This window comes from Periophthalmus magnuspinnatus, chromosome 16, assembly GCF_009829125.3.
Source record: "Periophthalmus magnuspinnatus isolate fPerMag1 chromosome 16, fPerMag1.2.pri, whole genome shotgun sequence".
Classification (NCBI taxonomy): Eukaryota; Metazoa; Chordata; class Actinopteri; order Gobiiformes; family Gobiidae; genus Periophthalmus; species Periophthalmus magnuspinnatus.
The window spans coordinates 27512390-27539760 of NC_047141.1; the positions used below are offsets into that span (position 1 = coordinate 27512390).

General features: G+C 39.3%; 1 protein-coding gene across 1 annotated transcript in view; it reads left to right on the forward strand.

Annotated features, from left to right (window-relative positions):
- Positions 1 to 13953, forward strand: part of efna3b (ephrin-A3b) — a 98915-nt gene extending 84962 nt beyond the window's left edge. Inside the window, exons 5-6 of the mRNA XM_033981306.2 lie at positions 340 to 417; positions 11598 to 13953. Coding sequence (XP_033837197.1) covers positions 340 to 417; positions 11598 to 11716 — 197 coding nt within the window. The 3' untranslated portion in view covers positions 11717 to 13953. The remainder of the gene's footprint in view (positions 1 to 339; positions 418 to 11597) is intronic.
- The last annotated feature ends 13418 nt before the right edge of the window (positions 13954 to 27371 follow it).

Sequence of the window (27371 nt, forward strand, 5' to 3'; positions counted from 1 at the left end):
CCCTCCTTCTCTCCTCTCTCCACAACCCTCTGCACGCCCATATACACACTCACTTTGATCCCTGGCCTGTCCGGTCCTTTTAACTTCCACAGCACCGATCTCCCTCTCCCTCTTTCTTTCTTTCTTTCCTTCTTTCTTTCTCCCTCCCTCTCTTCATTCACACTCACAACTTGTCTTCAGTTTGATCGCCCCCTCAGTCTGTGCGCTGCAGGAGGTTGTTTTTTTTTTTTTAACCCTTTCGCCGCGTCGCTTTTGTAGATGTAATTAAAAGCTTTGGGTTGGAGTGGAAGTTTAACCTTTTGTCTCTTTCCTCCTCCTCTTCCTCCTCTTCCTCCTCAGCCTCGGATGCACACGACGAGCCCGAGCCCACAGACGCAGACTATACGCTCAGACCAGGCCTAAAGATCGATGATATTGGTGAGTCATGAAGGTTAGAGTTAATATGACAACTTTAAACTTTAAACTAATTACTGGTTTAAAAAATGAAGTAGAATCACAACTGAACATGGGCTGCCAGAGCGTAACCTGCAAAAAGAGACACATAGACGCTTTTCTCGCTCTCAGCACATGGACAGGCCTCGTGTGAACGCTCAAAACCTCCAGAATTCGCTCCTGATTGGCTGCAGGTGCTGACGATTCAGTTCAGATCATCCTTTTAGGTTCAAACCAACTGGATTTCGGCGATGAAACCTGGCAACCCAAATGAGAACCTCACTGTGAGACTCATTCTGCTTTCTGATTAGATAATTGTCTTGAAAATCAACGCGCCAAATGAAAACATCAGCGACAATCACAACCGCAATCTGTACAAATAACTGGTTTTAGTCGTGGAATCTGGCAACCCGAAGTGAGCGTCTTATTCTGCATCAGTTAATAAACGGATGGTGCAAAGGAAAATCACATAAATTCTACTTGTCTTAGCAGATGACATGCATTCCTACTGAAGATACACGGGACGTATGTTGTTAAATGAGTTCGGGCGGTGGTGTATTTATGGAACATGAACCGTATATCAAGGATTAGCTGAAAATAAGCCACAATGCTCATTCTCATTGTTACAAAAGAGTCTATATATACACAAGGACTTGAATATGGAGGCTTGGAGGCTCTGGGATAAGAATGAGACAAAGATAGTTCTCTTCAAATCACAGGCATTTTAATAACTCCATTGTCAGCCAAATGGGGGCAGTGTTCAGATATTTTTACATCCATAAGTGAGGCTTGTCAAACTGCTGACAGTAAAATGCTTCTTTATTTTATACATGATCCCTAGATGCTGTAAACCTGATTAGTTTTATTTCATTTAAAGGAATCATAGACTGAAATAATCTTATGTCTGGAATAGTCTCCTGGTCAATTTCCACTTACGCTGAAAATCTAATTGCATGAGGTGGATGATTACAGTAATTAAATACTAAGACCACGTGTTTTGCACAGTACATGTACAGTGCACGTGATGTATAAATGCTCTTATTATCCCTAAAGGTTCACTGTGTAACTTTTCAGGTGGCGGTTTCACTGCCTGATTTGTGTAGGGCATTGAACTCCTCCATCTCGGTGCAGAGTAGTGTGCCACCAGGCCAAGTATGGTTCAAGGCATTTTAGAGCAGTAATTCAAACACTGCAGTTGAGTAATAGACACAGACGTGCTGAAGGCCACACTGCGGCAAATCAGTAACACATGAGACATGCAGGTGGTGCACTTCCCAACAGAAAAGTTACACAGTCCACCTTTATCATTTTAACTTGATTTAAAAAGACTAAATTTGTTTAATGTATTTTCTAAAATGAGCAGCATCATTATGTTTGTGATTTTCTTATACTGTTTATTTCTACTTCAGCTTTTAAGTTTTAAACCAAACATGAAAAGAAGCCTTCAACTTTCATGCAGATTTGGATTTTAAAACATACTGGTGATACCAGATATGTTTTGTGTATTTGTTCATTTAATGCCGCCATTGTCCACTGCTGAGTGAGAGCCCCACTGACCTGTTTAAAAGGACATCAGAAGTGACATCTACAGAGACACTGTGTTAACTCCACAGCACCAGCTGGCCTGGCAGGCTGCACGTCCCACTGAACTCATGCATATTCAGACTGCACACTTCCACTCGCTAAAGACCACAACACCAAGTTTTGGGACTTTCACCAAATTAGATAAAGACAAAATCTCTTTTTGTAATGTTGAGATGGGGAACAACAAGGAGGTTAATCTCTGTATAACCACAGGGATACATACGCCTTTTAGCAGGGACATTCTAGCTAGACTCAGTTTTGTGACTTTGCACTTGGATATCTTCTTCACACTCCGTGGGTGGTCTCACCTTTTTTCCGAGCTCAGGTCCTGTAGCAGTGGTCTGGGAGGGTTCTGTGCAGTATCTGTGCTGTTCCTAGTACTGCACTTTTCTGGGCTGAGAGATCTGATGCCTTCACCTTCCAGCTCTTCTTTGAGCCCCTGGTATTTTTGTAGCTTCTCTTGTTCCTTTTTCCTGATGTTCCCATCACTTGGTACTGCAGTGTCCAGCACAACAATTTTGCTCTGTTGTTTATCCACCACCACAATGTCCGTCCATCACCATTCTGTCTGTCTGTATCTGGAAGTCCCACAGGATCTTGGCTCGATGATTCACCTATTTCCCACCTTGATCTTGGGGTCTCCAGTCCGTACTCTGCACAGATGTTTCTGTACATTATGCCCAACACTTGGTTATGCCGCTGCATGTCTGCTTTCCCCGCCAGTATTTTACACCGTGCAGTTCTGTGCTGGATTGTCTCAGGGGCCTCTTTGCACAGCCTACACATTGGGTCTTGTCTGGTGTGGTAGATCTGGGCGTCTATCGCTCTGGTGCTCAAGATCTGCTCCTGTGCAGTCAGGATGATGCCTCTGTCCTTCAGTCCAGCTCTCTCAAGCCATTGATAGGATTTCTGGTGGTACGTCCCATGCAGGAGCTTGTCCTCCCATGATAGTTCCTCCAGCATGTCTTCCTCTGCGCTCCACTTTCTGAGACGTGCATTGAGCTCGTCATCTGTTGGGGCCTGATCGTTGATGAACTTATGGGTCTTGGATCTAGTCCTCAGTCTTCTCCTTATGGCTCATGTACAGTCTCAGGGCCTGGATTTGGGATGAGACAGGACCACATACCATATATCCTGAGAATGGCCTTGTCTTGCAATATATATCCATGGAGTTCATGAAAAATTGGCATCATTATCATAGTGATTAACAATTCTTATTCTCCTACTGTTTTTGAACTTTGTGTTGCAGCACTGTAATTTCCCCACTGTAGGACAAATAAAGGTATTGTATCTTATCTTCTATCTTAACAGTTGTATACAAAATATTATTTTTATATCTATATTTATGTAACAAAATATGATTAAAATATCTCTTTTGGATGTGAAAAAGTCCTGAAAAAACAAAAACCAGAAAAGGTGAAATTCTTCAATAGTTTTGTGACAATTTGCCAAGATAAATGTAAATAAAATTGAGACTATTTAGAATTTTAGACAATAAAGATGACTTATTTATTCAATCATTTAAAAAAATAAGGTTATAAAATACAAATATTGATAATGATTCATAAATGTACCTAGACGTTATGGAAAGAGCTGGAACAATAAATAGCCCTATATTAGAATACTAAAGGTCTTTAGTCATTTAAATAAAATAAATAAATTAATGAAATAAGAGAAAAACAGCACTTTTTTCAGACATGTAATGGTTTTGTGCTGTGTTGTTGCTTCTGTCAGGATTATATATCACCTAAATCATACTGCATTTACTGCTGCTGCTGAAACTGTGGAAAATTTAGGGAATTTTGGGGGAAAAATCTTGACATCAACTAAAAAACATTAAAAATACCTGCTAGCATGACGGTGAGGGCTGGCATTAGCTACAGTCAGGCGGGGGAGCTTTCACACACCGACCGGTAAAATACGGCGCTGTTAATCTGTGTAGGAGCAATGCATTGTGGGCAATAAATTTGTCAGTTTTTGCAAGCGTCATAAGGGAAGTCATCAGAACGGCTGTGAGCTGCAAATAGCCCCAGGTCAAATGAGTTTTCCTCTGTCATCCTTCTATCATCCTCTCTTCTCTTCTCTCCCTATGCCTGCCTCATCCTCCCATTTTACTCCTGGCGCTGGAGGACAGAAGCAGTGAAGGGGAAAACTACTCAAATGCGGTTTATTCACCTTTTGATGTGTGAAATTGAGTTTGCCTCCACTTTTTATTTATTTTTTTTGTAGATAGTAACGTTTCTATTAGGATAACATCTGTGATTGAATTAGTTTTGAGGCTAATCGATTTCTGATCTAATTATGAGCGGCTCCGGGTGCTTTTTGTAACACTCACCTAATGAAACACTGGTTTTCTTAAGTGTCACTGTAGGAATGCATATTTTTACAAGGTATTTAAATTGAATTAAGGATTAAACTGACAGAAAATTAATTAACCAGGGTGTATACATTTTAATTAGCACTTAATTACTAGATAAGACCCTGTGGTGATTGGATTTCTTATTATCTTGTTGCGTATGACATTTCCTTTATAAATGCAGCCTTTCTGATTTCCAGTTTGAACAATTCCAATTCCAATTTCACTTTCATTCCAGTTAAACTTATAATTTTGTCTGACACGTTTAATTATAACCGTCGTCTTTAACCTGACCGCTCAGACCAAAGCTGCGTCTCTGGTTCAACAGTCGTCCCTTTGTGAATATCGCTCTAATGAAACACTTTGCTTTTCTTATCGCATGTGCTAAAATGAATAATTGAAACTATGGCTAAAACAGTTCTAGTCAAATGGAGAAGGTCGATATAAACAAAAGAAAATGACTTTTAAAACCTCAACTGCACTGCTGCTTCTGCGTCTAAAACATCCTACACAAATGAAACTTTATTTTACCGTGAAAATGACAAAAGCGAACCCAAAAAATGTAGTTTTTTATTAGTGTGAAATGTTGAACGTGTTTGAATTCAGTTACAAATGCATCTAAAAGACCTGGTTGAAATCGTAACATTAACATCTATAATCGAATTTGTTTTCATGCTAATCGATTCCTGATCAAATTATGAAAAGTTCTGAGTGCTTTTTGTAACTCTAACCTCATCAAACATTGTGGTTTTATCATTACGTGTGCTAAAGTGAGTAATTGAAATGTATTCCTGAAGCAGTTCTAGTAAAATGGAGACAGTCTATATAAACATGTTTGCTTTTTTTAGTCTGTTTAGTCTTCGTTTCATTCGTTTTGATGTTTTTATAGTTTGAAATAGTGCAATTGTCAGTAAAGCTCATTGTTTCGACTGAGGAATAAAACCTAGTTGCTGTATTTGTAGGATTTTGTCTGTTTGCTTTGGAGTTTAATACCTGTATAGGCGACTGGAGCGCTGAAACGATGAAGCCTACGTAATAATGACTCGATGTTGAAGAAAAGTGACACCTGGAGATAAGAGCGGGCAGCTGCGGTGAATAAATGTCCACCTGAAAAAGACAGGATCAGAATACAGGAGTGCAGTCATTTTGTGTTAAACGCTTTGGGATCCTGGGATAATATTGGGTGAATTACAGTAGCAATAACACAACACAAATGACTCTGCTCCTCTGGGTCCCTCTTACCTGCAGTGCCGTGTTACCAATTAAATTAATAGGAAGTCCCATGTGGTTTGAGGGAGCGAGGAAACCTGCAGGGATATGTGAAATGAACAGAAGCGTGCGGTCAGAGCGTACACACACATTTAAAAGACTAATTAGGATACTACAGAAGGTATGTACACGCTTTACACGATTTGTATTGTTTCTTAATGGTGGGGGCTTTATGGACAAAGTGAGATCTGAATCTGGGGTTGGAGTTTGACAATAACTTTGGCTTTTCATGATAAATGTGTAAGTGTGATACCTGCTTATTTCTGTAGACTATTTCTATTCACCTTACTCTTGAAGTTTTGTGTATTATTTTGCGTGAGGCTGCAGATCTTGACAGTAAAGAAGTTCTAAACGGACTACGGAGCTGTTTTAAAGCCTCCCAGGGACATGAACATAAAGCGTTTTACCCAAATAAACCTACTTTACGTCATATTTTAGCGGCAAAACTTTCCCCAAATTCACATTGAAATGAAACAGATTCTCGCTTTACCAATACAAAAAATAAGGTCAATTGCTTTGCTTGGAATATTCCACAGAACAGCATTAACTTCTCCATCTCTCTATCTATCTGGAGGCAAGCAGGTGACGCGACCAGGCCAAGCTAGAGGTCAGATCTGTGGATTGGCGAGTCAACACACTATAGGAATGCATATTTTTTCAAGGTTTTTGGAGCAATAAAGACACCAGTTATTATTTTAAAAAACCCAATATAGGTTCGTTTAATGTCATAGTAGTAATCACATCTCCATGGCGACAATCGGGCAGCACCATGGTGGACCTTTAAAGAGCTTATACGGCAGGATGACAGGTTTTAGCAGTGCTGAGTTTTAAAACGTGCAGAGGAAAATCAACATAAGCAGACACACTTACGAGGAATTAAAGGATTAAACTGACAGAAAATGAGTTTAACAGCGATGTATACATTTTAATCAGCACGTAATTACTATATAGGACCTTGTGGTGACTGGGTTTCTTGTCGTTTGCATGTGACATATACTTTATAAATGCAGCCTTTCTGATTTTTTCTGATTAAACTTACAATTTTGTCTGAAACTTTTAATTATAACTCACTTTTTTTTAACCTAACCACTCAGACCAAAGCAGTGTCTTTAGTTCAACAGTGGTCCTTTTGTGAATATAGCTCTAGTATTAGCTTACACTTCGCACATGTACACCGCAGATGGGCTTGCGTTAGCTTGTGATTAGCTGCAGTGGGAGAACATTCATTTTGCGTGTGATCGGGTTTCTGCAGCTTTACCGTCAGCTCTGGACATTATAGAGCAGGAATCACAATCTTTTCTTAAGTGGCTTTTATTGTAGCGATCATCAGTCCTGCGTGCGACTGAGGCGTAGAGTTACAGCGGACCGTAAGTGCAGTCATTTTCACGATTGTCTAGAATTTCTGCCACTTTATTTCTTATAATGGCTTTTAAATGGTCAAATACTGCAGAGACGAACTGAAATAAACAAGATGCTACCTGTAGAGATCTGTTTTACAAAATGATCCTGTCTTGCAATTTTGAAGCTGCGGTGTGTTGGCTTGGACATTAGGGCTTGCCACTCCAGAGATCTGACCTTTAACTTGGCCTGTACAGTTATTTTAGTACCGTAGTCTCACAATTTTACCAATTTGGCTCATTTAATAACTACACACTGGGCAGAGACATGAGATTTTCAACACACAGCAGCTGCAAAAAGGCCAATTGGCGAATACGGTCCTTCAGCTCACTTATATATTTTAGTTTACTCTTCTCTTGGTTAAGTAAAGCATTATCTGAAGCCTTGTGAGGTGACTGCTGTTGTAATATCACCCTATACAAAAGTAATTAACCTGACTTGTCCATAATCTCCTAGTCTGCAGCATCATCAGTCTTTACACTCTCCTTATTTTCTTATAAAAGAAAACTAAAAACACAAAACAAATGGACAGACAAGAGGTCCATAATATCCAGATTCAGAAGATCAGTACAGAGATGCAGAAATGTCCAGTGTTCTAAAGTGTATATCTAGGTTGGTTAAAGACACTTGGGTGATTGGACCTCATCCTGTGGGCATATGGGAACATCTGATTGATATAATGACATTGGTGAAACTGCGAATATAACACATTCAATGTAAAATTATATATGGCACACAGTATGTTCATTGCTCATACTGAGGTTTCATCATTTCATCATCATTAAAGATTTCATCATTTACACCACCGGTACTGCCAAAATGACACACTTGAAAGCATGAATGTGGCCAGCGTCTAAAGATCATACCCAAAACATGCACAGTAGGAAAGATTCTCCAGCTAAGGGAGTCTTGACCAAGTCTAGCTCAACATCAGGATATGGGTCCCCTGCCCACTGCTCCTGTGCAGGCAAATGCAGAGGACAGACGTCTTCATGGCGACAATAAAGTAAAGTTAACCAGACTATATTTTTTAAGATATTTACGATGCCCTAAATAAAAAAGCAGAACTGTAAGAATCACCTTGCAGCACATACAGCAAAAACAGGCCTGTACAATAACAGTCTTATCATTTCAGAAAGTTGTTTGAAAGGTTACATTCTTTTAGCTGTAATAAAGCAGTGGCTGTTGTGCATCAGAGGAAGGAAAAATAACAAATTTACCATTCTGTACTGTATAATGATACATAACACTTGTTTAGTGCTTTTCATGACACACAGTTCAAGACAAAAACACAAGAGGCATTTTAAGAGCAGTTTAAATGGATGTGGTTGTTTGGAGGCACTTTTAAAGCAGTTTGAATATGCAATTGATGTTCTCTTACTAATAATAAATAACACTGTACATTTTGACATATTTACACAACTCCCTTCCATGTTGGTCTATCAGTTGGGAAACTCTTACACAACACACTAAATTTAAGAGTTAAAACAGCTGCAGTACATCCAGAACACTGCTGCTCAGGTCCTAACTCGAACCAGGAAGTACAAGCGCATGTGTCCTGTGGCTCAGAGAAAAGACTTTTAAGCAGCTCTGTTTGTGAACAAGTCTCTCCATGGACCAGCACCAAAGTACATCTCCCACATGTTAGTGCCATGTGAACCTCATTGTGAGGACCTCAGGGACTGGCCCTCTGCTGATTCCCAGTTTCAGTTTTGGACAGGGACAGGCCTCTACTTTGACAGTGTTTAAATCCAAAAGGTTCTGTTTAGCTGTACCTGTGACTGAAAGGGTTTTATTCTGCACTCTTCTGTTTTAATGTTGGATTTTCTGATGATTATTTTTGTCTAGATTTCTTTATATTTTGATTTTCTTTTTTTTTTCGTTCTTATTCTGTAAAGCACTTTGCATGACTTTGAGTACGAATTGTGTACAAACTTTCTTTCATGGTTCAAGACAGACAAAAACACAAGAGGCGGTGGTTAAAATGAATGTAGTAACTTGAAGGTAGTTTTAAAGTAGTAACAAGTAATGGTTTGCTAATGTTGAATTGATTTTTTCATTAATAACTTACTAATAATGAATAATTCAGTATGTTTTGATATATTTACATAACTCCCTTCCATGCCAGCCTCTGAGTTGGGAAACACTTACACAACACATTAAGTTGTAGGTGTATATTCAGCAGTGTTAGATAAATACAGGCTATTTAAGTTTGTACACAATAAGTCTTCATCCTCACTATAATCATCTATTGTTGTGTTAAATATAGAGATTCACACACAGCACAGCGCTCACTCTATAACTTGTTTTTATGTGTGTGATGGTGTTTGTTTGACAGTTCGTGACAGCACATCTCTGTGTGCAGACTTGTAATAGCCCCATTAGGTCAGAGCCACGCGCTATAACCAGTTGTACCAGATTTTGTCCCGTCTGCTGTGTGTGTGTTTGTGTGTGTGCGTCAGCAGTGTCCTGGCCTCCGTGTGCAGTTTCAGTTACACAGCGGTCAAAGCGTTTAACCTGCAGCTCGGACCTCATTAGAAGAGCTATGGAGGAGCAGCTCAGAGCATCTTTAAAACCAGGTGTCAGACAGATATTAGGCTGCAGTGTGACCCGCCAGCAGCTGCTCGTGCCCCACTGAGATACAGGCTAGCATAGATTAACCCCCTTTAACCAGCGCTGCGGAGCAATGTGTTTCCCTCACGCAACTAACTTTTTTAGATCTAATTCTACTTCTAAGAGTAGTTTTATCGAGGAAATTATCAAATTACAAAGACTACAAGTATTTAAAAGGCATAATTGACTCTTAGCCATGATATAATACTGTTAACTCATCAAACATACTTGAGTTGTCTTCTGTTTCATTCACATGTTTAATTAATCTTGCATTATGAATCTGTCTACACCTCCAAAGCTCAAAATGCTCTGTTCCACCTTATGATGTCATGTAGTAGTAGTAGTTTTCAAGTTAACAGCGACCTTTTACCTTTAGTTTAGTAGAGATTGGCGATTCCAGGGCTGAAATTATTCAAATAATTCTAGTGAAGGTGTGTGGAGTTTAAAAACACAGTGGCACTTCCTGTATTACCACATGATGACATCACAAGGTGGAGCAGAGTGTTTTCTTTTTAAGAGAAGAACTCAGCCTATATATGCAGTTTGTGTGTTAAACATGTGTGAATGAGACAAAACACCTGTCCAGTTTACTACACAATGGCATTTAAACATGTGTATCTCCATGGAGACAAGCATGCAACACCGTTAGGCCTGGTTAAAGGGCAGATCTGTGGAAAGGCGAGTCCACTCACAGTTACAATGCAGGTTTTTCACGATATTTCGTACAAACATGAACATGAAAATGAATAAATGCTATATATAATACAGTGCAACATTCCAGGAAATTAGTTGGCTTACCCCCACCAAAAAGGTTACATTGCAGACCTTTAAATGAACACTGCTGCGTGAGTCCTCTACCACCTGTTTTAACCCAGATGCCCTGCAGACAGTGGATTGTAATGGGCCAGTGAGTTCATGCCTCTTAGTCATTTCTGGAGTCAGAGTTTGGGCGTGCTTAGGTGCGCGTGTTGTGAGGTACTGTCTCATAAGTGTTTTTTTCATTTGAATTACACATTAACTAGAGTTATTTTGGACCCACAGCAGATGCACAGGCTCATAGTGGGAGTAACAGAGCACAGTGTGTGTGAGAGGGGGTGTCAGACGGAGAATGTGTCACTTTATCAGCACAATTAGAGCAGTTTACAGGGCAGCACTGTGGCATTGTTTATACAGGAGAACTTAAATCAGACCTGACATATCAAAATACCAAATGATCGTACAAGGTATGACTACAAAGTGAACGGTGGATTGGATCAGAATCGTAATGTTGACTGTGGTTGGAGTTTACTTTACTATTGTTGCATCACAAGTGTGACAGTGACAGGATTTCAGCTGTCTGTGTAATCCCTCAGTCGTCCAAGTATGATCCATAGCAAAAGAAAAATTAAATTCTGTCTTTTGCTAACGATTTCAACTCTTATAACATGGTAGAATTAACAATAAGACTGACTTTGACCATATCTGACAATGTTAAAGATATTTTTGCCATGTCTATTCAAATGTACTAAAACAAACTGATTGGCAACCTTTTTTTTTATTCTAACCAATAAAAATAGCAACAATTGTATGTGTTTTTATACATTTGCATAATTATACATATATATATATTCAGATTGTTAAATAATGTCATCATATTTTGGTCTTTTTTTTTTACGCTAAAAAGAATTTTGAGTTGTTTTTGGCCCTAAAAGTTTATCTACAACTTGAATCTACTTGTTTTTCATTAATTAATTTACTTTTAAAACAAGCTGATTTTCCATAGTTATTTTTTAAGTTATGTCATTTATTTACTGATTTTATAATATCTTGCCCAATATCTTGTGTTTTACTTATATTCAGTCAAAAATATTATGCACTTTTTAACTGTTCTAGGTCTACAGAAATAAACTTTGACCTCGGCTTGACCTATTTATTTTCACTAATCCTTCTCTGCTTTGATTCACAGACGACTACAACACGTTCATACCGAAGTTGGAGAAGAGCGTGAGCGGCAGCAGCCCGTCCCGCGACCGCCTCCTCCTCACGGTCACGATGCTCCTCCTCGCCGCTCTCTTCGTCTCCTAGCGACGACCCCGCCATCGGTGTCGCCATGCCAACTCGCCCCGGGGCGGAGGCAGGTGCAGCGTCTGAGCGCAGGACAGGGGGCGTGGGGGATGAAAAGAAAGACGAAAGACGAGAGAAAGAAAGAGAGAGAGGGACCAGAAGACCAAAATGATTGAAGTTTTCTAATAGTGTGAATGTGCGTGTGTGTTGGGTGTGTGAACTGTAAGCCTTAAGGCAGAGACTGACAAAAGCAGAACTGTGTAATACGCTTAAGTCAGTCAAAACAAGAGTGTGGAAACAGGCCACAAGTCCAGCCTGTTTGATCCTGCACACAAAGCATTTAAACGGCAAGAATGGCGCAGTCGAAACAAAAACAAAAATAGACATTCAAAATCCACCCATCTAATTAGTAATCATTCAAAGTCTTTTTTTTTCCATGGATCCGATTGGCTGTACGCACTTCATTAGGGCTAGTTGCCATAGTTTCTTGCAACAAAACTTCAAACAGAACTAAAGTGAATCGAAATGGCCTTTTTGTGTTCATTTTTGAGGCTGCGGAAAAGGAAGAAGAAGCCCAATTTAAAGACATAAGGAACCAGATGACGAACAGTTCTGGTTTGTGTATGATCAAAGTAGCTTTTAGATGAAAAACACACATCCCTGGAAGTACAACGCCAGTTTTAGTTGTCATCTCCGCTCTGCTTTGACATCCTGTGGGCATCGTCAAATCATCTAAAAAGGAAAGACACGGACTGGACGGGTTCTGGGGCAACATATAAAGCATTTAATCAACCAATTGTTTGTGTAAGAGATTTTAATGTGCCATCTTGTTAAAGGTCCTATATCATGTGTTATACAGGCTTTTTTGAACTATTTTTGACCACCTTTACATTAGGACTGTGAAATTAACTAAATAAAACCATGATTTCAGTTATTACAGATACAAAAACGTCGTAATCGGCAACAAAAAGACTACGGTTCAGAATGATATGAGCACCTAGACATATTTTAAATCCTTAATGTTTTTAAATAATGTCTAATTCAGTCCTGATTCCTGATCGTACAAAACACATCGCCAGCAAATCTTTTCTTTCTGCTGTTGTGTTAATGAGTGAGGTAGTTTAAATGAGGTTTAAAACAATAACTGACCACTTCTAAACTGAGATGCATCTTGTTGAAGGTAATTTCAGCTTTGAAGAGAATGTTGAAGGTGTAAAAAAACATGAAGGAGCCTTTTCTTCTAGAGTATGGATGATGTCACAAGGTGGAACAGAGTGTTTTCAGATCAAGAGACACTGACAGTCATAAAAGATGACGCAAACATGCAAACATACGTGGTCAAAAGCTCAATAAGTCTCTTTAACATCATATAGGACCTTTATGTTATCGTGTTATCGTTTCTTCTTGTAATTTCTGAGGTTATCGAAGCACATGGCGGAAGGGGACTAGGAGAGGAGCCATGGATATACTCAGCAATACCGACTTCGCCTTCTCAAAATACAGAAAATAAAAGGAATACTTACGTTTATTGGGAGCAGAAAGACATAAACGTTCATTCAAAGTGGTGTACTGTCAGTGTACTAGACTCTTTCTATGTGAAATCACTTCTCACGCCATGTAAAGTATGGGTGCACTATAACGCTACATGTATCTGTCCGAATGAGAAGTTACTATGTCATTTGTGCCTGTTAGCATTTTCACCACCTACATCTTATCTGAAAATATCAAAAAATCAAAAACGACAAGAAAAACTTACAGAACTTACGGTGAGGTAGGAGACTCAAACTTCAGTATAACAACAACAACAACAACTGTACCATCCGGATAGCCGTTTCCATAGCAACTAGCACCTTACCATGGCTTCCCTTATCTGGTCACCGACGGACTCCAGTAGGGCCTAGCTAGCTTACCATAGTAGCTGACGACAATAACACGAAGGCGATGGTACTGCTCTTTTGAATGACTGTGAAAGAAACCCACCGGCATGTTGAAGAAAATCTATTGTAAATGTTTGAAAAGAAGAAAAATGACAAAAAGGATGGTAAAGCTATTGTGCCGAGAAGGTGGAACGTTGATGTAAGCATTTTTGACAAACTTGAATTGCAGTTTTGTTTGTGGTTGTGTTTTTTATCTGGTTTGTTTTGTTGCTGTGATGTATATTTGGTTGAACTGAAGGGGGAAAACTGTGGTACTTGGGCTGAGATACTATTTGTCGAATTTCTTTTTTTTTTTTTTTAAGAAGGAAAAATATTATCATGAAGAGTTATTTGTTATTTTTCACTTCCATTGCATTGTTTATGTTATTTCTTTCTCTGTTCAAACTGCAATAGGCTCTGTGCACAGCATCGTGTTGGCTAGCTAGCGCGATATGTCTCAAAGCTAACAGTCACTTTTATTAAAATCGGAAAACGTAAAATAAACAACCTCTTAAAATGCAAGTTAATTAAAAATAAAGGAGGCCCCGGGGAAGACCTAGAACACACTGGAGGGATTATGTCTCTCGGCTGACCTGGGAACGCCTTGGGGTCCCATCGGAGGAGCTGGAGGAAGTGTCTGGGGTGAGGGAAGTCTGGGAGTGCCTGCTTAGACTGCTGCCCCCATGACCCACCCCAGATAAATGAAAGAAAATGGATGGATTGGTAATTAAAATAAAGACTACCCAGTTATTTGTAGAATGCTTCAGTTTGTGGCATTGTTTCATATTTATTATGCCTCAAAATTAGCATTTGCGTTAGCCCTGAGATGCAAACATTTCTTTTCGCGAACTCAAATGTGTCCTCTGGTAAAGTATTCATTTTATTTGTGTAGTTTTTAGCAGCTCCCTGTCCACTGCTTCATCTTTAAATATTCATTCATTTTAACATGACTCAAAAACCTCCTTAGAGATAAAATTGGACAGGAAGTAGTGACGCAAACGGTGAGGTTGCCATGTGCACAGAGCCTGTTGACACCCAGATCAGGGATAAAATTAAGACCACTGACAGAGGAGAGGCATGTTATTGGGTTATATTGCATAAAGTGAACATTCTTCCTCTGTGATAGAAGCAAGACAAATAGAAATACATGGGGATTGACCAAATTTAAAGGGTTCAAATTGGAGTGAGTTGCTACTACAGTATTTAGGAGGTCATAATGTTATGCCTGATTGTATGTTTTTGTGTCATTACAGTTACAGCCACTGATGCACAACTGTACACCAAAAGTAGAGGTGAGCGATATCGCAAAAAAGGCCTACATAATGGTCACGATTTTTTTTTACCACAATTAAGTTACATTTCTCTATTTTGCCTTAAGTTGATTAAACCTATCTACATCACAATATAAGGATCTCACTATGGGATCAGATCACAACTCGTTTTATATTGTCTTACACACTCACCCAATGATGTAACAGATATATATTGTCCTCGGCCCGTGTGCGCAGTGTGGCTCGGGGGGTTGCGTTGGGTCGTATGATGTGGTTACTAGATCTGTATAAGAAAGTTTATCACTCGTCATAAAATTGCACTTATAAACTTAGACACGAAAGCAAGTCAGCGTGTGCGTGAAAATGCATGTGTCCATTTTGGTTCGTGAGTGCGGAAAGATGTTGCGATGGCACGTTACAGCACAGCATAGTAATAGCATGCTAATCGGGTAGGAGTAGCATGGTTTAACAGAGGGTCAATACATTTCACCGGGTTGTGTCAAGAATATACTAACCATGTTCTTAGTCCAATGAGGTTCATCTGGTCTTCTGTTAATTTATTTTTTCAGATCAAGGTTTTAGTCTGGCTTCTTCAAGACAGTATCCCAGGTGTGTGAGAATAAAAAGGCCCCCTCGTCTCGGTTTATAGTCCCGTGGGCACGTTTCCGTATTTCAGTTTCCAACTTCCTTTAATCCAGTGATGATGTTTGTTGTGCTCTTTCCCAATGATGTTTGCTTCGTCCTAGTCCACCAAAAACCTGTTTAAATCGTCACAGCAATGTCGCATGACCACCCTGAGGAAGGCTGTTGAAACTGTCTGGTATGAAAACAAACTAAACCTTGGTCTGATAAAAGAATCTATTAAAAAAATACCCATGTTCTTTGTAATGGACAGGCTTCTTCATACTCAGTTCACGTTTATCATAAAATAAAGAGTGACGGATGTTTCAATGAGTAGTTACCATGTAATTAGCAGAAGTACACATGTTGTTAGCATCTTATTATCATGCTATAACTGTGCTGTATGTAAAGTGTCGATCTTTATTTTAGTTTCATGTGAGTTGAATGGTGAAATGATTGAGAAGTTTTGTTTCTGCTTTTTCAGTGCGTGTGACCGAATGTTGTCTGGCAAAACAACAAAAGCATTTACTAGCGTTGGCAACAACCATTTACAATCATGTTTACCTTTGACTGGAATGACTTTAAACGAACTTGAAAAATACTGTAAACTGAACAGACTGTAACAGAGGTTATAACAATGATCATAACAAAATAATAAGCTTACAAATCTTACTTTTAACAATGTGCATCTGCGTCTTTATTTGTCCCCAGCTCACACGCGCCATTTTTGGTCTTTGAAGATATGCGCTAGGCTAATCCTTAACAGCAGATGGAAAAACCAGCGCCTTTCTACCTGCTGCATTCACTCCTCTGAAGATAATGTTGTTTGCTAGCTAACAGATGGCGTTTTTACATATCAAAGTTAGCGTAGCGATGTTCCCCACTGCAGTAATACCTGTACATACGCCGATTAGGCCAGATGAATGCTTTAGTCACAGGGGTGGTATTTGAATGACAATGGAACAGACTGGCAATGTGTGTGATAATGGGATATGGAGGCTTCATGCTGGCTCTGTGATCACAACAGGTGTTATCAAACAGGTGAGTACAGTTACCAGATATCAATGAAATGTGCGAGGAAAAAAGAAGAAGTAAAAACTAGTTACTATATAGAAAGTGATTCGCTATAGAAGTGAGTCGCTTATCAATGGACAGAATCTGAGCGTGAGCGTTTGTGTAGGATGGACGTTTTCAAGGACAGATTGTAGAACATCATTAAAAAAGGGACTATTTGAAAGTGTTTATGAGTCACTGCTGCGTATTAAATGTACTCATAAACTTATATCAAGCAGAAACCACAGGCACATGGTAAAACGGTAGGTCAAATCCTGAAATCCTGGGACGTATAGGTCTACAATACAAAAAAAATGCAATATCATATTCTTTTTCTGTTGTATCAAAATGGTATGTCACTTCAAAAAACGATCAGGAAGAATGTTTGAAGGTAGAATAGGTTTTGTATTTCTTTTTATATTTTGTCAGTGCGTTTGCTAATGGTGGATGATAACAGCAGGCCCCAAAGCAAAGTTGAATATCAAATTATAAAGGAATTGTAGACATATATATCTGGTTATGACGTCATTTTTAAGTTTTAAATAGCCTATGTGATATTTAGGCTGGGTTAGACATAGTCCTGGTGTTAGGGGAAGTGTTGATGGTTACAGAGCTATTATATTATTTAGCTAAAGCACATTTTTCCTTTTCTCCAAAGATATTAAAACACTGCACATAACTTCATATTTTGGTGGTTTATCCTTTATGCAGGATCTCAACCTGATCACTAGGTGCTGCTGTTCAGTCAGTTCAGGCGCACTGTTCTGATCTGATCCATCTACCTCTGATTTGTAATCCTTTATCTAACTGTACCAATCCACTCCGGTCCATTGAGTAACAGCAGACGCACAGAATAACACGTATTCCATTGTATTGTGATATAACAGATCAGGAGCACCACCCTGACTTATGTATTTGTATGCATTTGGAGAACATGAGGTACTCATCTCTCTCACAGGTGTTACTACTATATGTGCACTAAAGCTTACCACTCAAATTATGCAACTGCTAGGCCTGTTCATGCGTAGATTTAACAAATGACTGTTCAGCGCCAAGGTCTCCCGTCACGGACACGTACGCAGCCTTTCTATGGGCTTTCATTTGGCGCAGTGAGTCAAGCTGAACGATAGGGAAAAGTCAACTCTCTGTGTGTTTGTTTTTGCAAGAAACCAATGTCATGCCTGGTCAAGCCTGTAAATATAACTATGTAATGTCCGTGCTATTGGAGTAGGCCTGTTTACTATTCAAAGTTGTAGTAGAAATTACTTTAGTGAGATCATTTGCTTGTTTTCATGGAAATGTGATTGTTTTCAGGCTTCTATATAAATGATAAACAGGCGATGCCACCAGGTGAATTTACAGGTAAGGCAAGAATTATGTTTTTAAAAGCATTTTTGAACACAAGAAACACTCTGAATAACTGAAAAAAATGCATCTCTATGGCGGCAAACACCCACCTGAGAAGCTACATAGGCTAGTTTATTAGTATAGCATTTCCAAAGAATAAAAAAAGTAAACAACCACTCATGTAATATGTCGAGTCTATAGTAACCACAACTTTTACTCTTTTACTAATAGAGGTATGGTGTTAGAAAGCCACTCAGACAAGTTCACTTTCTTTAAATGTAACTGAAAACCCACCTCCCAGACGAGTCAACACAAGAAGGCTGTGTGCATCCATGTCAACAGAAACCCTGGATAACAACACAAGTGATCATTATGAAGAGCAAAAGGTCAAACCTGAATCTTTAGAAACATCATCACTAATTAGTCATGACTCATACTATTCCATGCACACAATCAGGCTAAAGTTCAAATACATCAAAACCCTGTAATGAGTGTTAATTTTACAGAAGCTAGACATAATAAAACTCGATACGGTTAATTACATCTTGTAGAGAGCAACAATTAGGCAAACACGCCCATGTCTCTTGTGCCCTTGTCATCAAAGCAAAATAATATCATGAACTCTGAAACCTATGGCGTGAGGAGCTGTATATACTTATATAGAGTATTAATACAGTGGGTCAGGAGGTAGGGAGATTGCAGCAATGACCAGTACATTGTTGTTGTGTCCTTAGGCCGTCCCAGGGCAGCCATGGCTACAGTGGTGCTCTAGGGGCATAATACTAGGGTGCTGCTGCTGACCCAGTCTGAGGACCTCTGAGTGAGTTGACTGTACTAACCTCTACCATAAAAAAACAAAAAACTTGAACATGTATAAATGTAATCCTGCTGAAAGGTCAATTTTGTTAAGAAAAAGTATTAAAGTACCCGTTTAAAAATGTACTTAGAGTAAAAAGTAAAAGTATTTTGTGGACAATTTATGGTCTTATAAGCGTTTCAGATTTATAGATTTGATAAAGATTTGTGCTGAATTTTGTGAAACAATTGAATCAATCATTTTTTCTAGCTGTTTTTATTTTTGTATATTGTTGTTTCTCAAACTATGAACGTGTTAAAAATCAACCCTAAGACTTTTCAGCAGGTCTCAGACAATAATGTAGTGAGTAGAAAGTACATGTACCTTCTCTCAAATGTAGTGAAGAAAAGTTAAAAGTATCAACTTAACTTGTGCTTAAGTATTAGTACTTTAATACTTTTACTTCATTATATTCCACCACTGGGGCTGGCCAATATGGAAATAAAAACTGAATTGTGATCTCAATGTCCTGAGTGAATGACAAGTGCATTTAACCAATTTTAATAAAGTGTGAATATAAGTGGCAATATAAAGACACACACTTATACATTAATTATGATAAAATTACATTTTTTTTTATTTATTATTAATTATATTATTATGATTTATTATTAATCTTTTTTGTTTGTTTGGTTTTGTTTGTTTACATATCATCCACCCCTACGCCACTTTGTTAGTTTACTATAATAAATAAAATAACAAAAATCATTACCATTACCATTACCGTTGGGGACTGTTTGCTTTCAGTTCACACGAGCACCTCTGTGTGCCTACATGTAGAGTTGTAATGTCTCTCCCTCCAGGCTCTTAGCATATACGAGCAGACGGCAGGAACATGTGCACACACGTTGTGTTGGTCTGAGCTCCATGTGAGCCCCAAACACCAGATCCACCGAAGGTGATGCACAGTGACTCAGCCCATGTCACGTTGAGGTCCCCGAGGCCAAATTCAAATAAAAAAAAAAATCACAAGAAAATAACACCCACCTGCTTAATCATCCAGTCTGCTCCTGACGGTGTTGTGGTTGGTCAGGCCTCTGTTGGAGATGTCATGTCTAGTAGTAGTAGTTCTCCTTTTCAACGAGCTTAATTGTTTAGCATTTGTAGCCACAGCTGCCCTTTTTTTTCTTGGTCTCTGGTGCATTTTAATGTGTTCCATTTGAATAAACAGAGCTTACATTTATCAGTTTGTTATGTCATAAAATGCATAATCGGATATAGTGGCCAGAAGATATACTTAAGCAAGGGTATACTTACTTCAAAATCATATCTGTTAAGAAAGTACAAACTAGTGATCCAAGTTAAGAGTGGCATAACAGAAACAGCCTGGACATAACATCAGATTTATAATAATCAGATCATTTGGACTGAACATTAAATAAGAGGATTTTAGGACCACATTATTTTTATGTTTTTTGGCTTTGGATGCAGAGTTGAGTTACAAGACATAAATTTGCATACAAAATTTGCAGAGATTTCAGTAAATGTGCATATTAATGAGCAGGAATGCACAGATACTGATACCAGTATTAGGTGCCAGTACTCGTACTCGTCAATGGACTGCCGATACCAAGAGCCGATACCACTGTAGATGTGCTGGCTCTTATTTGACGCTCACATCTCATCTCCCCACAGAGGGCAGTGGGGCTCCGGGCAGAGGTGGCAATAAAGATGCACTTTAACTGTAACATTAAGCACAACTGTAATCAAATGCGACGGTCACATGAAATATACAAATATTTAGCTCTACAACAAACATAACTCTAAAAATGTGTTTATAGTTCACAGAGGATATCAGCACAGTGCTTGTGTAGTAGCATGCTAACGCAGCTGCAAAGACAAAGTGGTAAATATTAAAGCCAGATGCTAACTACAATGATTTCAGGAAGAATTCTAAGATGGAAGAAAATCCCATGAAATTAATTTGATTTACTACTATAATCAAACATCAGTAAAATGATGGGACTAGATAGAAAAGTCCTGTCCCCAAAACAATCTTCCTCTGGGCTCTTAATGCATTGTCCTGTACTTTAGATAAACTTAACTTCACTAACTAAAGTCTTTTAATCTGTAAAACACCCATTCACATGTACTTCTGCTCAGGGGCAAAACTGTCAGCTTGGTCTGAGGGGGGACTATAAATTGATGGAAATTCGAACTATCCTTCTAGGTCATTGTAACGATACTTAATCATAAATTCAATAACTATGTTATTATGATTAGCCTACAAGCAAAGATTTGCCATTTGAACAATGAAAAGGTATTCAGTAAACAGTTTAATTTATTTACAAATAAGCTATGGGTATCACACAGGTAACTGGACTCAAATGCAACACAAAGTGAGAAATCAAAAGGTCTTAGAAACTACAACAGAAGGTGTCCTTTTAACAGGTAATTCAGAATATGGTAAATCAGGTTAATAAACAACTGAGGAAAGAAGTCTTATTTAATATCAACGAAAATCTCATCCAAGACTGGGAATTCAAAAAGGGGCTGGGGAAATAAACTCAGGGACAGGCAACTCAAACAGAGAGAAACACGTTCAGAATTTCAGCTGGGTAATACAGATACAGGGCTTAATAGTTGTTTTTGTCTGTTCAACAATCTCGCAAGAACTACTTGAAGAGAAGCAATTTATATAGACAACCCTGAGTTGATTAACAAACGAGAGGCAGCTGCTGGGAAACCAGGGAGGTAACAAAAGAAGGGCTGGAAAATGCTGAAAAACGGAGCCGGACTGAGGAAAAAACAAGCAAACAGGTAGAACTATGACAATGTGTGCAACTGTACAAAATACTGTTGGAACAATGTGAAAATATGGAAACAAATTCAACACACTCTAACAACTCCATGTAAGCCTCTTGATTTATTTATTTTTTTCTTTAGATTTATTTAAAAAAATCTGTTATCAAAGTGGTAAATGTTTTAAACACACTTTAACAGAACACAAACCCAGTGTGTCCCATTAATAGAGGAGATTATGGAGGCCCCCATAATCCAGATTTCTCCCCACAGATATTAGTCTAAAAACAGGCTGAAGAATAGATGCTTGTTTAACATTCACAACAACATATAAAAGTAACTATTGTTAAAAAGAACCATTAAAAGATTAAATAGATGCACTACATCTCATTTTTGTAGTGTGTAAATGAATGGAAAAAATATTAAACATATATATAATATTAAACAATAATTGTATTCAAGCTTTAATCACGTTATGACTATAATTTCTTTATTAAAAATACGTAAACTGTGATGTCTGTTCAGTTATAACTAATAACTAACGCACCAATCAACAAGCACGGGCACAACTGAAGCTCACGTGGACACACTTAAGTTTCACTTTTGTTTTCTCTTTCTGGAGATGAATAACAAATGCAGCGCTGCAGAGCACGTGCTTTTTATTTTGATAACTTACTAGATTTAGATTTTACTGTGGGGTTTTCTGAGTGATGGAGGATGATTATGGAGCTTTACGCTTACACTCATTTGGCTCTATGTATGAATTGTACTTTACAAATATATTTGCCTTGTATCTGTCGACTTGACAAACATTCAGAATGAATATGTTTTTGCCTGTTATCCCAGTAACTTCACACAAGATTCTCTTGAGGGACTTCCTCAAATCATAGATATTCAAGGCTGTCCCTCACCAACAGTGTCATGGTGCATTCACACCGGGGCATCAGGGGCGTCCAGTTTACATGCAAAGTCAATAGTGGATGCGCGTCTCGGGAGTCCTGCGTTTTTGCGGCATGTCTTGAGCGTCCAGAGCAGAGCGAATCTGGTGTCGGGGCGCCGCGTCTTGAGCGTCCAGAAGTTGAAAAAGTTGAACTTTTTGCGCAGCGTCAAACAATCATAGACCACGCTCCAGTGACACAGCGACATCATTCTGAGGCGCTAAGCTACTTTTAACTGCTAATACATGAATACTAAATAAATTATTATTATTGCACTTAGAAATATTAATATTTATATGTGTTAACCAAAGACAGATGGACAGGCGCTCCGCAGCTGAAATCGAGCTCCTGTAGTTGGTGTCCTCATACGTTATCCGCGCACCAATGTGGGACAGCAGGTCATCGAACTGGGCCTGGGTCACACGGAAATACCGCTGAAAGCGCTGATCATCCAGACGGAGCTCCTGGAGCAAGTGATGGAACTCGCCAAACTCTGAACGAACCCAGACACGCCGCCGGCGAGCCGATTGCCTCCGTTGATGAATTTTGTGCAGTAAATACACCAAATCTATTCTTTCAACATAGTCTGCCATTGTGCACAAACAGTGGGAAAACACTGGATGCTCTAGAGGCGCTCATGGACGTGCGTCCAAGGCGTCTGCCCTCATAATGTACAGGCGTCCAAATAGAGGTGTCCAGCGCGTCTTTGACGCCCTGGTGTGAACGCACCATCAGACGTGACGAAATGACTTGGATTATTGGCAGAACATATTCACCAATAAAAAGGCTGTGTAGCAAAACCCCTCCACTGTTTACTCAAAGTCTAATCGCACACGAATCCCAAGACCTCCGGGAGATTTAAAAATCCCTGCTCCTGCGTCTTCTCCTCTGGGTCCCTGTGTCTGTGTAGTGGCCTGGATGTGTCTTACCTCCCTCTGCTCCTTTGCCTCCTGACCACACTCGCTCCTCTAACCTCTGGTTGCGTTGTCTCATCTAATTCAGCTGCTTCTGATGTTGCTTTCTGAGGTTTTCTTGCTTGTCGCTGTGGGCCTTGCGGTCGACTCTCCACTGATCAAGCCGCTTCTCATATGCTCCCTTCAGTTCATGCAGTTTATCAATGATTTTGTTCTTTTGGACAATTTCCTTCTGTAAATCCTGTCTCTGCTCTCTCTCCTCCTCCAGGTCTTTCAGAAGCCTTTTAACCAGGTCCTCTTTGTTTTTCTGATCCCTCTGTAAGTTTTTTCAAGGACTTCGTTTAACTGGACCCTTTCCTTCTCTGTGTTTTGTTGAGTTTGCTCCAGTTCCAGAATCGTCCTCTGTAACTCTTCCTTCAAGATATTGTCTTCCTGAGCAGCACGTCTCTTTACCTCCAGCTCATTCTTGCAGTTGGATAGGTCGACATTGAGCCGGTCCATGGCTATTTCAGCTTCTTTCATGGACTCCTCTAATGCATCCCTTACTTCACTCACATCTTGGAGGTTTTGCTCAAGCAGTAGAACTTTCTGTCTGTCCTGCCAGGCATTGCACTTGCATTTTTCCATCTCCTGCAAAAGGTCATTCTTTTTTTGGAGCTTGTCCCTGGTTTGTTCACATATCTTCTTCAGTGCATCCTTTAGGCTACTGTGCTCCTGTCTCTGCCTCCAGTTTCAGCTCCTGGTTCAAATGCCTGTTTTGCTTCAGCTCTGCTTCCAGGTTCTTGTTCTCCTTTGCAAGCTCGCCGATTTTCTCATTCTTCCAGAACAGCTTCTGGAAAAGGTTGGTGATTTTGGCATTGCTGCGCTGAAGGTCATCTTCCAAACTGTCGGCCTTCTCAGACACATTGCCTAGTTCTTCTCTCATGGCCTCTAGAGCTTCTTGGAGCACTTTCTTTTCATTTTTCTCTTTCTGGAGCTGTTCTTTCAGTTCCAGAATCGTCTGCTCTGCAGATTTCAGCCTGTCATCAAGAGGGTGCTCTGCTGGTGTGTTGCTTTTCTGAGGCATGTATTCATGTGGTGTATGCATTTCTGTGTGTGTGATTGGGTCTATTTCTGTGTTTGTGATTTTGTCCATTTTAAACCTGTTTTAGTTCAAGTTTAAAACTTTTTAGACCTGTTTTTTTATCTGGTTAGTATGGTATGGTTGTCACAGCAACTCAACTTTTTTTTCTTTAGATTTAGAAAAAAAATCTGTTATCAAAGTGGTAAATGTTTTAAACACACTTTAACAGAACACAAACCCAGTGTGTCCCATTAATAGAGGAGATTATGGAGGCCCCATAATCCAGATTTCTCCCCACAGATATTAGTCTAAAAACAGGCTGAAGAATAGATGCTTGTTTAACATTCACAACAACATATAAAAGTAACTATTGTTAAACAGTGTAAATGAAAGGAACAACTACAATTTCTTACTATAATCAACTATAATTTCTTTATTAAAAATATGTAGGCTATGTGATATGTAGATGTGTTCAGTTATAACTAATAACTAACGCGCAAATCAACGAGTGCGCGCAGCTGAAGCTCACATGGACACACTTAAGTTTCACTTTCGTTTTCTCCTTCTTAGGATCAATAACAAATGCAGCGTTGCGAAGCACGTGCTTTTTATTTTGATAACTTACTAGATTTAGATTTTACTGTGGGGTTTTCTGAGTGAAAGAGGATGATTATGGAGCTTTACGCTTACACTCATTTGGCTGCATCTTTACGCACACGCTCCACATGGATATACACCACATTTACCTGGGAATTACACTTTTACGAGGACCGAGGAGGAGTTTTTTTCAACTTTACGCACGGAGGCTGCAGTTTCTTCTGTTACCGATAAGAAAATACACTGCAAAAGTTAAAACCCAGTGTCTAAAATGTGAGTGGTGCATTTGTTGGCGCAGGGACAGTTGTGTCTTGTGTTGTGACCTGAGCTTCTGTTTATTCAGTTGGCAGTATTTGTTTTATCTCAGATATTGTACTTATCAAACATAAACTCATCGTTTCCCTCTGGTATTGTGTCATAATTGTATAAACCTAAACTTATAAACTTATGTGAGACGGAGAGTGGTTAAAGGTTTGTAACAGCCTGCTCCTCCTTCCTTTTCAGGATCCCGTGCCTACGACATTAAGTTATATAGTCACACTTCAAAGTCTATAACATTATATATGGCAAATCGTGAAGTTTAGTAACTTACTCTGTGTTTGTTGGACTATGACCCAATCTCCACTCGCCTTTTCTCCATATTTGGACATTACTGTGAACATGTGACGTTTTACATAAAGTAACGAAGCAGAATAAGAAAAATGAATTTCTGAATGATACAATGAGGCTTTATTGGCATTAGCTAAACACTTTTGTCGATTTTTTTTATCTCTTTGGCGCGAAAAATTACAGCAAATGTACAGCCCTGACACGTGCACGTCACCAGAGCAACAGATTAAACCAATGTGTAACAACAAGGAGGGGTGGACGATTTTTCATTTTAAGACTTATTTAATGACAGTCAACTGTACTGTATATATTCTAATATATAAATAGGTTTTACCATAATTTACTATTTGTCATAAACCGTTAATGCAAGAGCCCCCCTGCTGACAGTCAGTACAGGGGAGACAGACAGTAAGAGGGGAGACACCAGTCAGCAAAGGGAGGGTCCGGACCCCCGTACCCCCCGTGATTTCCGCCTATACCTCTGCTGCCTGGGTCCGTCACACCGGTGTAGCTGTCCACACCACTGCCTGACCCAAAAATGTAGGCAGCACATATGTAGCTACTGGAAATAAAACACATCTAATCATCTAAGAAGGATATTTAGATTAGAATAAACACCGAGCGCCATTTAGTTTTCCGAAAAAAAAAAACAACAACATTCCAATCATTATTTTCAATATAAATGTATGGGCTCTCAGGGGCCCTCTGTTGGCCTTGGGGCCCTAAACAGCTGCTTAATCTGCCAATAGGCTGGGCCGGCCCTGCTAGTATGGAAGTGGTGTGTGCATTGAGTGCTGGTGGTCGGATGGCGCAGATTAGCAGCTTCGCTTCCGTCAGTCTACCCCAGGGCAGCTGTGGCAACAATATAGCTTACCACCACAGAGCTTGGAGTGAGTGTCTAAAAAAGTGCTATATAAAGTTCCACAGTGTGCCTTAAAGAGAAAAATAAACCTGAAACCACACACACACACAAGGTTGTTGAAGTGTCTTGCTCTAGGACACAATGACAGTATGCACTAATCTACAATTATAAGGCAACTATTCTCTACACTATCTACTACTATCTAGGCCAAAAATCTCCCTCCTGCTTGGAAATATTTGACTGGTCAGACCACTGTTGTATATAACATGTCTTTTTCCCTCACATTTGTGTTGCGTGTGCATTCTCTGCTGTAATTCTTTCTGACAGTCTGATCCTATAGGACCCTCTGCTTCGCTCTGGACAGATCCCTGTGGCTTTAAAGGCAATTCCATCACTGATCACTAGAGCTGATCCTTCTATTTCTCAAACTAAACGCCTTAAGGTTAGAGTCATCATCTGTGACATTTTATATTTCTGATTTTCCGAGTCGAGTAATAGCCATTTCCTGGAATATGACTACGAAATATATGTAGCAGTAAAATGAAAATGCTCCACTCAAGTGCTGGATTATTAACCCTTTAAATCCCAGACAAAAGAGCTTTATTTCACAAATCTGCATAAAGACACAATGACAAAACTGGATGTATGTAAAGGTACAATATGTAACTTGCCTGGAGGAGTGTATTTCCATGGAGAGAAGCAGGCCACATTACAGGTCAGAGCTGTGAAGAGGCTCACCCCTCACAGTAAAAACACATGTAATTAAAAATGCAGGCTAGATAAGTTTAATGACATATTGTGGAGTATTCCAGGCAAAGCAATAACATCTTTAACAGTAACTTAATTCAGAATGTATTAGACATATTTGAAAGGATTCCCAAACATCT